General features: G+C 49.4%; 1 protein-coding gene across 1 annotated transcript in view; it reads left to right on the top strand.

Annotated features, from left to right (window-relative positions):
• CSMD1 (CUB and Sushi multiple domains 1) overlaps nt 1-12651 on the top strand; it is a 710708-nt gene that overhangs the window by 407924 nt on the left and 290133 nt on the right. The window contains exon 8 of the mRNA XM_015570591.1: nt 6668-6755. Within this exon, the coding sequence (XP_015426077.1) occupies nt 6668-6755 (88 nt within the window). The remainder of the gene's footprint in view (nt 1-6667; nt 6756-12651) is intronic.

Below are 12651 nucleotides of genomic sequence, written 5' to 3'. Positions count from 1 at the left end.
CCCGGGCCAGCTCAGGACGAGGGGTGGGTGGGTGGGACCCATGGAGGACGGGCTTGGGCTCGTGTACAAACCGTGAGCTGTCACCTCTCCCAAGGTCCTTGGTGCTGATGTCCCTGCGAATTCTTATTTTCCATTTGGTCTGAGGAGCGAGGACACGTCTCAGGGTGATTTGAAGACACTGCAGCGCGTGCTCCCCTCTGAGCGTTTGCTGCCGGGCGATTGGGCCGCCGCTCCGCAGGCCACTGCTCACCTCACAGCCCCCCGAGAACCACCTGCTTTCCCTCCGCCAGGAAGACACGGGGAGGGGAGTGTTCCCATCAATTGTATTCATTTCAGAGGAAGGGAGAGAAAAAAACATCAATGATGAGAATCAGGGGCCGCTGCCCCGCACACCCCACAGGGGGGATGGAGCCTGCAACCCGGGCCTGGGCCCTGACCGGGAATCGAACTGTGCCCTCCTGGTTCCTAGGTTGATGCTCAATCACTGAGCCACGCCGGCCAGGCCGTGTATGGGTTTAAATCAAATTCCCAGGCCTTTTCCAGCCTCTGTGTGCCTGTGCACCCTGGCATGATCGTGCCTCTCGGTTCATGTCGTTAAGGGTGGGTAATGAGCCTGCCCGTGGAAGGGTTCCGGTTTTGAGTTGTATCTCAGAGGTTATGACTAGAGTTTAATGCATTTATTAATCTATGTCACATGCCTCCTGAGACTTGAAAATGTAAGATTGAACCAAATTAGAGCCGAGATGATTTCACACCGTCCCTGCTCCTCTTGGCCGCGTTTCTCGGAGGTGCTGGGACCCTGCTCAGCTCAAGGCCAGCTGAGCCCGACTCTTTCCGACCCTGAAGCTCCGGTTTTCAGGGACATTCGTGCTCCCTGACGCAGGAGTCGGGGTGATGGAGCTCGTGTTCATGGCACACGCTCGGCCCCCGGAAAGCCTGTCTCTGTTTCAGAACCTCAGACAGACTTTTAAAAAAACTTCTCTGACTGTATTGGGGTGACATCGGTTAACAGAATTGCATAGGTTCCGGGTGTGCGGCCCTGTGACAGGCCAGCTGTGTGCTGGGGCTGTGTGTTCGCTGCCCACGTCAAGGCTCTTCCGTCACCACGTACCCCCTTCCCTCTCCCGCCCTGAGAAACGCTCTTAACCGATCTCTGGGGAAGGAAACAGACGCTGGGAAGCGGAGGGACAGGGCATTCGCTTCTGCACTGGGGGGGGGAGGGGGGTACGCAGCGCGCCGGCAGCATGGCGGGCAGCACAGAGGACGGCCGTCCTTCTCTCCCTCCCCCTGCCCCTCCAGGAGCCACTGCCCCATGCGGTGTCCCTAGGGACTGGGCATGGTTTCTACTCGGGGACTGTCTGACCCGAGGAGGGGGTGCAGCAGGGTGGGGGCTGTCCCCGTGCCTGCCTGGAGAGGTGCAGAGCCATGCCCTGTCCCTACAGGAACGCTGCTGTTCACTCCTGCACCTGTCACGGCTGCGGAGGCCGGGGAGCCACGCCTGTGCCCTCACCGGGGGGCCTGGGTGGATCTGAGACACAGTGAGGGTATGAAAGGGCAGTGGGTTAACACCTGAACCACGGCTTTGGTAGAAAAGATGTCCTCGTTCTCATGCTACCTCCCCGCCTGCACTCTGGGAGCCCCCCCCCCCACTGTTGTGTGTGTCTGTTTTATCTGTCCTTCCCTCCCATGGCATCCCCGTCCCTTTTCTGCTCTCCCCTGCCCTCCGGGAGCCGCCCGGCCTGTCCCGTGTTCGGGCCCTCAGACCCTCCACCCGCCCTTTCTCTCATGAACGAGCACCTGGACATTAGCTGTGAAGGTGGGGAATGCTCTCATCTGACTTGGAGGGGACCCCCCGTGTCCCCCACTTCTCTTCACTGCTGTTCCCGCTTCAAAGACAGAAGGGGCGAGGGGGCTGTAAGCCTGGGAGCCTTTCTGTGCCATGGACCTGTGTGGGGCTTGGGAAATGGCACCAGGAGCCCGGCTCTGGGTGAACAGCCAGGCCCGTGCTCCTCGGTGAAGCCGTCTTCACTTCCCACAGGGAACCGTTTCGCTGGGGAATGTAGGCGACACGGAGCGAATGATGGGGCTGCTGGGGTCCAGCCCCAGCAGGTCCAGGGGTCCCCAAAGGTGTGGACGGAGTTGGCGAAGAAGGAATGACACGGAGGCAGCCTTCAGGTGATCATCATAGCCGGGTTCTCTTGTCAGGGTCTCCAGCCAGGTTCTGTAGCCAGTTCTCCAGCCAAGTTCTGTCTAGGATCTCAATCCTATCAATCTCTATTCCAAAGGTTAGGGCGTTTCTTATCTCCATTCCAGGGAGCAAAGATTATGTAGCTTAAGCATGATTGTTCGTAGTTAAAGTGATTAATTACCCGCCTGGCACTTAGTTAAGAGGTTTTATTCCCTCCCTAACTTCAGGGGAAAGTCCCTACCTGGGGAAACAACCTTTCTCGGAGAGGTGACCTTGGTTAAAACACATAGTGCCAAGAAGGTGAGCAAACATAATATGAACAGTATGCCATATATGCCAGGTCCCTTGAAACAGCAAGGATGGACCGGCTCCCGGCAGGGGGGAAAGCAGGTGGATGCAGCGTTCTGCATAGGGCCATAAACAATTACAACTCAAATCTCGTCAGGGCAGGAGTTCTCAACCTGTGGGTCGCGGCCCCTTTGGGGGTCGAACGACCCTTTCACAGGGGTCGCCTAAAACCATTGGAAAACACACATATAGTTACATATTGTCTTTGTGATTAATCACTATGCTTTAATGATGTTCAATTTGTAACAATGAAAATAGATCCTGCATATCAGATATTTACATGACGACTCAAAACAGCAGCAACATTACAGTTATGAAGTAGCAACGAAAATAATGTTATGGTTGGGGGTCACCACAACATGAGAAACTGCATTAAAGGGTCGCGGCATTAGGAAGGTTGAGAACCACTGCGTTAGGTGAACTTGAGAGCCATTAGTAGACCCTGCCTACGGACTGGGTGACGCGGTGGACTAAACCCAGGGGTGGAGGAAAACCGAGTGGAACGGTCAGATGGATCAAGTGGAGTTCCTGGTAGCTTACATGTCCATGCCTTGTTGGATTTCTCTCTCTCTCTCTCTCTCTCTCTCTCTCTCTCTCTCTCTCACACACTATATGCCAGGTACTCTATCAAGTGATACACACACACACACACACACACACGCACACACACACGGTGAGATGCACGAACAGGAAAGTTGCCTTCCCCCCACGTGACGCACACAGTTCTGCAGGATCAAGTGCGTTCACGTCCTGGGGACCCGGCTCCACCATCATCCCCAGAATGTGTTCATCGTCCCGGACGGAGCCTCTCTGACATGTGACCAGTCATTCTGCCTTCCTCCCCCGGCTCCCGCGCCACCGTCCTACCTTCGGGCTCCGTGACGTCAGCTCCTCTCCCCTCTCCACCTCTGTGTGTCTGTAGGTCTGAAGTGAGTGTCTGTGGCCAGCAGGTAGTTCATGTCATTATGTTCTTTTCTTAGCCCACTCTGCCAGGCCGTGTCTTTACATTGGCGGGCGGGGGGAGGGAGGGTCAGTCTGCGGATGCTGCCATCGCACGGCCACAGCCTGGGCGATGAGCAGGAGACATTCATTTCCTCTCGGCTCTGGAGGCTGGACGTCCAGGAGCAAGGTGGGGCGGGGCTGGTTCTCCCGAGGCCCTCTCCTGGGCTGACAGGTGCCGTCTTCCCCCGCGGCCTCGCCTGGCCTCCCACCTGCGCGTGTCTGCGTCCTCACCTCCTCTCCCTAGCAGGACACCAGGCGTGTTGGAGTAGGGCCCCTTCTAATGACCCCGTTCCTGTGGAACCACTTCTTCAAAGACCCTCTCCAAAGCAGCCGGATTCTGTGGGACTGGGAGTTAAGGCCCCAACATGTTTGTAATATTTTATTGTGTGTGTGGGAGAGAGAGAGGGAGAGAGAGAGAGAGAGAGAGAGAGAGAGAGAGAGAGAGAGAGAGATTTTGCTTCCCCACTTATTTCTGCATTCATTGGTTGCTTCGTGTATGTCCTCTGACCAGAGATCGAACCTGCAACCTTGGCGTCTTGGGCAGACGCTCTAAAACACTGCACCACCCACCAGCGCTAAACATAGGAACTTCGAAGGGGTACAATTAGAGTAGCTTCCATTTACATTCAAAGAAATTACAGCTCAGAAAGCACTCACATTGACCATTTTATGTTTTCTGTGTGTCTTGTAGCTTTCTGTTCCTCGTTTCCACCATTACTATCCCCCTTTGTGTTCAGTTTATTACAATCTTCTCTTTCCCATTTCCTTCTGTGTGTGTTCTGTAGGTTTTCTTTGTGGTTGCCATGGAGACTACACTTACAGAAAACTGCTTTTTTACAGCTTTCCCAACTATTTTATACTATTGTCTCCACAAATTGCCTCTCTAGCATGTGCTTACTAACATAGATTTATGATTATTTTTGTGCATTTGTCTTTACGTTCTGCAGGAAATACAAATGTGGGGCTGCAAGTCACGTTGACAGAATAGCGGGTCTTTAAAAGTATTTCCCTGCGTTTACTTTTACCGGAGAGCGCTGTGTTCCCGTGTGGCTTTGCGTTGGTTATCGGTGCCGTTTAGCATTTCTTAGGGTGTCGGTGACACAGTCATGACCTCACTCAACTTCTGCGTGTCTAGTAGCTCTAATGTTCCTCTCATTTCGGAAGGACCATTTTGCTAGACGCAGAATCCTCAGCTGATGTTTTCCTCTGAGCAGTTCCAGACCTTGCCTCACTGCCTTCTCATCTGCACGGTTCTGGCTGAGGAACCCGCTGACGGTGTCACGGGCATCCCTACGTGTGAGGAGTCCCTTTCCTCGTTCTGCTGCAGGACCCCCTGTCTTCGTCTTTGATGTGTGTCTCGCTGTGGGTCTCTGAGTTTTCCTACGTGGAGTTTGTGGAGCTCCTTGGATTCGTATGTCTATACTTCTCCTCAAGTTTATAGCAGTCCGGCCGTTCTGCACTCCAGTGCACAGTGGACACCTTTGCAGGCAGCCCGATGCGCGTTTCCGCGGGGGTATTTCTGGACATTGCTTTTCCTCTGCCGGGACCCTGCTTTCTTCTCTCCGGGTAGGCCTCGTGCTCTGTTTCATACCCTGGGCCTCTGAGAGACAAAGCTGCCTCTCCCAGGCCTTGCAGGTGGTACGGAGGACTTGTACGAACTCCTGGGTCCCTGGGCCTGGGAACCAGCCGGAAACAAAGACTTCCGATCTTCTCGGGTCTCCCCTGGGCGTGTGTCCGGTCGTCTGTGTGTGTGCTCCCCTGACCCCCTCCCTCAGTCACTTTAAAAGATCTTAATACCCAACAGCCCGCCCCAGCTTCTTCTCGGGGCCTTGGGCATCCTGTTGAATTCTGCCGCCTGCGATTTCCTGCCCAATGGTCCACACGGCGGCCGTCACGGTGCACCTTTGGCGTGCAGGCGGCTCCTCCGTTCATTCCGTGGCGTCTACTCCCATTGCCCATCTGAGCTCCCAGCCAGGCAAGACAGACACCAGTCCCCCAAGCAGCCCGCAGCGGGTCAGCACATGGCAGACAGGTCCTCTCAGCTCCTCTGCCTCCAGCAAGAAAACCAGGACTAGGCTCCTTCCTCCCGCCCGCCCTGCCACATGCCAAGGAAGGTGTGAGGCGGGCCTCGTGAGAAGTCCACGGCATACTCTCCCGTGGACCAGGTGACTGTGGGTTTCCTCACGGGCGTGTGCTGGGTTGTGCTGGGTCTCTGCATGGTGTGCAGAGCACCTACAGCGTGCCTTTGCCTGTGGTTGTCTATTTGATGTTTCCACCATGGAATGAGGGCATGGAGGTTCCTACTCTGACCGCAGCTTGTGGAATTGCTTTGAAATGAAATGGAGAAAAGGCAGTTCTGTCTTTCTTGCCAGCAGCTTGCTCATCTGTTGGCTTGTGGCTCACTTCCGTTCTCTGAGGCTTGAGCGGAGGCTGTAGGAGGGCCTCTGGGAAGAGGCCTCTGAGCTAATAGAGACCCTATGGCTTCTCCTCTGTCCTAGCTTGGAGGGGACACGTTAAATAGGGGGGGCGGGGTGAGTGTTGGAGCGGCAGCCACTCGGTCTAATAAGCAATCGAGTCCTTAAGACACTGTCCTGTGACTGGACAGCACCCCCCCGGGGGACAGACACTCCACGGGCCAGTCAGGAGGTGAATCCGCCCATCTGTGCAAGAAAACCGAAGCTCCCTGAAGTTCAGTGACGAGCGTGTTTGATGGCTCAAGTGTAACAGGCCATTTTATTTAAATATCTGTCGTCTAGCGCTTCATCGATAATGAGCATCATTATTTCCTCCCTGGGGAGCGAGCGAAGTCTTCCTTCTGATAAACTTAGACATCTACCCGGGCAGCTCTCTTTCCTTGTCACTGGAGCCGGCCACAGAGCCAACCGTAATGAGCAAATAATAGAGCCCTTCAGTCCAGAGGAGCTCAAACCAATAAAACGGGACCCTCTCATGGGATGAGGATAAGAATAATCGTTCATTTTATTGCAGCTCAACTGTCTTGATCCTTAAAGAAATAGCATTTTAAGTCATAACTTAAGAACCAAATCTGCCTACTATAAGGGTATTCTCTGGGCATTTCCCCAGTAGCCGCACACAATCATAATATTGTTTCTCTCTCTTCTATTCCAGTGAGTCAGGGAGGTGAAGCCCTCGTCTCCGACATGTGCCCAGACCCGGGGGTTCCGGAATTCGGGCGACGGGCAGGAGCTGACTTCAGGTGGGAGACAAAGGCATGACTTGAAAAGAACGTTATTTTCTAATGCATGAAATGTGAGCTTGCCGTTGCTAATCTTTTTCTTTTCCTTTCGATTTAAAGATACAGCTTCTCCATTATTAGGCAGCTATGTTATTAGTAGAACTCTACGTCTGTGCTGAAAATTCCAGGTGCGCTAGAGTTGCCACCTTTCACTGTATGAACAAATATGAAAAATTAACTCAAAATGTATATAATCAAAATGCATCTCTAGGTTTTTCCCCCGTTTTAATTTCTTCTCATAGTCTAATGCATTTGGGCTAATGTGTAAAAAAAGAAATAGATGGAGAGAAAATTTAACTGCCGCTTCCCAATTATTTCATTAAATAAGCTTTCGTGTTAATGTGTGGAAGTGGCCTGCTGTGCGCCTCATTTGGAAAATGTTATCATTCATTGTATGAGGGTCACGATGACCTGGAGACTGCTTTCCGGTCAGCGCATTATGACTGTGGTCCTGGGAGCAGTGCTGTTGGCTAGGATATTTGCATCTTTTCATTTATTCCAAGAAACTTAAACCTCCCTGGCCAGTGTGGTTCAGTGAACCAGGAAGTCACGGTTCCATTCCCGATCAGGGCACATGCCTGGGTTTCTGGCTGGATCCCCAGTAGGGGGCGTGCAGGAGGCAGCTGATCAGTGATTTTCTCTCATTGATACTTCTATCTCTCTCTCCCTCTCCCTTCCTCTCTGAAATCAATAAAAACATATTTTTTTAAAAGAAATTTAAACCTTTTCAAAATGACTCAAGATAGGAACACATATTAGGAAAAAGCTTCGCAATCAGACACTGCAGGGGAGCCAGAAACTCATTTTTCTTTCCTATTATCTCACTGGTTTTTGAGAGAGAAACAGAAAAGGCGCGCAGCGAGTTAGCCTATGAAGGGAGCTAACAACCGAGAGGAAATAGCGGAGGAAGGGGGACGAGTATCTCATCGGACTCGCTGCCCAGGGGATACTTTCAAGTGCAGTTCAAGGCGTTTTAATCTTGTCTGTCCAACCGGAATGCCTTTTACTTCCTTTGTTGCCCGAAGACACTGGGTGGAGCCTGTGTCACCAGGCGAATAGAGGTAGCGGTGTTCTGGCCGTCTTCCTGATCCTAGGTAGGCGGGCGCATTCCGGTTTTCATCTTCCCGAGCGATTTTAGCGTCACAATTTTTATTGGTTCCTTTCATCAGGTTGAGGAAGAACCCTTCGTGTTTAGGTTATGGGAAGTTTTTAATCTGAAGCAGGTATAACATTTTGTCAAAAGCTTTTCTACATCAAGTGACATGATCTTTTGGTTTATTTGGTTTGTTGATATGAATTACATAGATTTTCCTGACTCTGCACATTGGGGTGAAATTCATTTGGTCTTGATGTGTGTGTTTTTTATAAACTGTTGGTTCTTATTTGGTATTTTTTTAGATTGTTTGCATATGTTCAAAAAAGATACCGGCCTGTACACTTTTCTTGTAATGACTTAATCTAGTTTTGCTGTCAGAGTAGTACTGGTCTCAAAAAATTAACTGAGAAAGATTCTCTCTTCTTGAATAGCTGGGAGAGTTTGTATGTAACTGGTAATACATATATATATACACATTTAATTCTGGGAAATTCATCAGGGCAGCCATCTGGAATTGATATTTTCTTATGGGAAAGTTTTTAAATTACAAATTAAACTTCATTCCTTCAGACAGGCCTACTTGGGTTATGTATCTGTACATGAGTGAGCTTGAGAGTTCATATTTCAAGGAGTTTTTTCACTTCATCTAAGTTGTCAAATGTAATGGCATAAAATTATTCATATCATTCCCTTCTCATCCTTTACATTATTAATGATGTCACAGTTCCCATTCCTGATGTTGGTGGTTTCTGTTTCCTCTTTTACCGGACCCATCGCCCTAGAGAATGTGAATGTGTTGATCTTCTCAACTTGGTTTTCAGGAGAAGACTAGCACACAAATGTGGTACTATTTAGTTAATGTTAAATATGATTCACTTTTTTAAAGTGTGAACCTAATTAGATACATGAAAATATTGTTCTTTTTCCTCATAGAAATATTAAAATAACTTTTTTTATTAGTCTTTAGGAAGCTATATATCACCTTACAGATTTTGTTACATATCACTTGTCACCTAAAAATTACAGGATTATTTAGGAAAGAATGATACCCTCAGTTTATATACATACATCTATATCCAGACGCACATATGTATACATGTCCAACACACACACACACACACACACACACACACACACACACACTCAGTGTCCCTGATCTTTTCCTGTTGGCCTTGCTCGCCTTGTATCCCGTCGATTTCTGCTCTAGTCGCTCATTATGCACTTGCTTCTGATTCCTGTGTGATCCATGTGCCCTTCCTGTTCTCCATCCCTACAATCCAAGCTGTGGTTTAAGGCCTTTTGACCTCTAACGGGGATATTCAGTGATAGGAGCCGTATTCTAAGAACTGCTTTAACCGCATCCCATAGAGTCACATTTCCCTGTTCTTGCCGCGCACAGCACTTTCTCGTTTCCCGGGACCACGTCTCTGATCCGTGGGTTACTTAAAAGTTTCCAAATATCTAGGGATTTTCCAAGGATCTTGGTGCTCAGAGAGAACACTTTACATTACTTCACTTCTTTTGAATTTATTGATCATTATTGTCTGGCCTAGAAATGCTTTATCTTGGCAAACACGTCGCGTACCTGGAAGAGAACTCACATTGAGTCACATTTGGGTGGAGAATTGTACAGAACGCCTATTAGAGCGAGTGGGTGATGGAGTTCTTCAGGTCGTTAAGACCCTCGTGGGCATCTTGCCACTCACTCTGTCACTGAGAGAGCTGCACGGATCTCCTGCTGGAATTGTGGATTTCTCTGGCTCTAACCATAGTTACCTGTTTCTGCTCCGTGGATTTTGAAGCTGTTTTATTAGGTACATGCTTGTTTGAAATTATGTCTTTTCAAGAAATTCACGTCTTCAGTACGGCAAAGTGCCTGTCTTTACTCTTGATAGCATCCATTGCTCTGACATCAGCTCTGCCTTGTCTGAGCATACCACTCCAGCTTCCTTTTGATATTGTTAGTGTGGCCATGCTATATGCAGACACTAATATCTGCTCTTGCACTCAATCTGTTAAACTGCATTTTTGGGAGGGTTAAAATATTTTTAAAAACTTTCTGCCCTCATGTACTGCTGAAAAAGGAATGAATATTTTAATAGCCTTTCAAACAGTTATGCTTATTCATATTTAAACTACCATAAAAATTGACAAATGATACCCACTTAAATGTTACCTGCAACGTGGAGTTAAATCACCACAATGAACATTAAAGTGTGCTCCTCCAGCTTCCACATTGAATCAAGGCTTTATCCACGCATGGTCTTGTACCACCACGCACGGGCCATTCTCTCAAATGTTCGCGTATTTCAGAATATAATAGCAACAGCGTCGCATTTATTAGCATGGCTATACAGGGGGACCTCAGTTTGCGAACTTAATTCGTTCCGGAAGGCTGTTCAACAAACCATTTATCCGAAAATGGAATCGTTTTTTCCTGATTAGAAATAATGTAAATTGAGTTAATCTTTCCCAGACTCCAAAACGATGCCGTTTTAACCTTATATATAGTACGTGTCTCATGTGCTGTTTAATCTATAAATAAGCGCTTCTTTTCTTAAATGTATCGAACCGCCCCCACTCGCCTTAAATAATCTCTTTCAGCACCAGGCCCTCGTGCAGCATCGTCGTTTCTTTCCACGTCGCTGCCTCCGAATGCTGCCGCCCGCTCCCTGCTTTCCCTTCACCCAAAGCAGCCACGGCTTCCCTGCCTCTTCTCTGGCTTGTGACCACTGTTCCCTCATACCCTTCGCAGCAGTAGCAGCCTTGGTGGCCCCTTTATGACTTAAAATTGTGCTAATCCTGGATTTCCCAGCAACAAGAGCACTCCCTCCTTTGTTCGTGGCCTGAGGGATGCTTTTTGCCCACTGAAGTTTCAGCATGAAAGGGTTGTCTGTCTGGTGGAAAACTGAAATTTGGGTCGACAACCGGGACATTGTTTTCTGAGAACAACTTAATTGAGAACTGAATTGTTGGAAACGGAGACCTTGGGGAAACAAGGTTTGAATGTATTTATCAGAAAACTTTCTAGTGCTTGGTCCCTAGCACCTGGGCAGGTGTGAGGTTGCTGTCAGTTTCGCTCACCCTTGCTTCTGTGCCATAACACATGGAAGAAAGCACGGGCCTCTTAGTATTGTTATCAAAATGCCACACCCTCCGAGAAGGCCCCACGCCCCACCAGGGATCTGTGGGCCACACTTAGAGAAGAGGTGCACTCCACACTCCACCTGGGAGTTGACTCCATCGGAATAAAAATTATTGTTGGAATTATAAGGAGAAAGAACGCATGAAGAAAGTGTTAAGGTAAAAAAACAGCAACCACAACAAAAACATTCAAACCTGTAAAGAATTTTGTGAGTTTATTTGAGCCAAACTGTCAGCAATTACCAAGAAGCAGAATCTCAACGGATAAGGGTAATGCTCTGGAGAATGGCGGTTTTTTACCTTGTTTTTATAAATTACCATCGAAGGAGGAGCCGTACATGGGTGACAGGAACTCCATTGGTGATGGATTGGGGGGTGGGAGAAAGCAAAGCGGGAAAGCTCTGGGATTGGGTAAAAGTGAAATGATGGACACGAGCTTCTGAGGTGGGTGCAGGGCAGTTAGTCAACAGTGAACATGGTAACATCACAAGGAGGCAGTCTGGGGTCCCCATGGTGCCATTGGTTGCACGCTGAGGGGCCCGAAAAAGGGAAGTTACAAGTTACCTGACAGCCCACAGGTGTGTTATCTTAGATGCAGAAAGACTAGGCTCCATAAAGATCCTTGTTGATCTTTGTCAGGGAAGATGCTGGCCTAGGACATAATGACCCACCATCACTGCTTTTCGTTAAATGTTTAATTTCAGACTATCCCGCGTGGTCACTGACGGTCTGAATCTGCACGGCCGCCACGCAGGCCTCCCCTGAGCTGGCCAGGTGAGCAGATGGCCTTATTTTTTCCACCATAAAAGCAAAGTGCCGTTCGGATATCGACTTTATTGCAGCTACATTAAAACTGGCTGCCATTCCTGCCGGCAGTCTGGGATGCGCGGTGCCTGTGGGCACCCGACGGGCAGGACCTGAATCTGTGTATTGGCTGCCTTCACCCGCGTGAGGGTGGAGCCCGTGTGCGCTCGTCGGTGAGCCAGGAGACCCCACTGCGTGATGACACCTCGTGCCCCTTCGCTGAGATGGCGCGGGACGTGCCCGGCCTGGAGCAAATTCACGGCAAATGCTGGCGTTTTGGGCAGAGGGAGGCTTTTCTGAACTGTTTGCAGTATTCCTGAGGCTGTTTTGAATGAAAGGCAATTCAGTTTCGTCTAAATTCTTATAATCAAACCTAATGGCCAACACTGTCAAGATGAGTGGATAAACCTCATTTGTCGTTCGCGCTGTAATTATAGGTAATTTGGGGCTGTTTTTATTTGCAAAGACTTCACTTTATTCAGTTGCTAAAATAGTCCTCATCCAACGGTATTTATGCTACTATTCTTGTTTCTTTGGAAATATTTCTCTCCATAGACGGTCTAGATAGTACCTACAGTGTCATCTCTAAAGAATCGTAGATAAACGCAGCCCCAAGTGCAAAGCTTGCTTGTTTGAACCCAGATATATCTGGGGACAGTTTTCTTCACATTGACCACTCTCTGCAAGACAAGCACACTCTCTAGCGCCAGAGACTGTGGCGGGGACTGAGGGAGACATGCGGGTGGGGGTGCAGGGCGTTGAGGACTGGAAGAGATATGCGGGTGGGGTGCAGGGCGGTGGGGACTGGGGGAG

Source organism: Myotis davidii, unplaced genomic scaffold (genome assembly GCF_000327345.1).
Source record: "Myotis davidii unplaced genomic scaffold, ASM32734v1 scaffold807, whole genome shotgun sequence".
In the NCBI taxonomy this organism is placed as follows: Eukaryota; Metazoa; Chordata; class Mammalia; order Chiroptera; family Vespertilionidae; genus Myotis; species Myotis davidii.
Note: the sequence above shows the minus strand (reverse complement) of the source record. Positions and strands in the feature narration are given on the sequence as shown.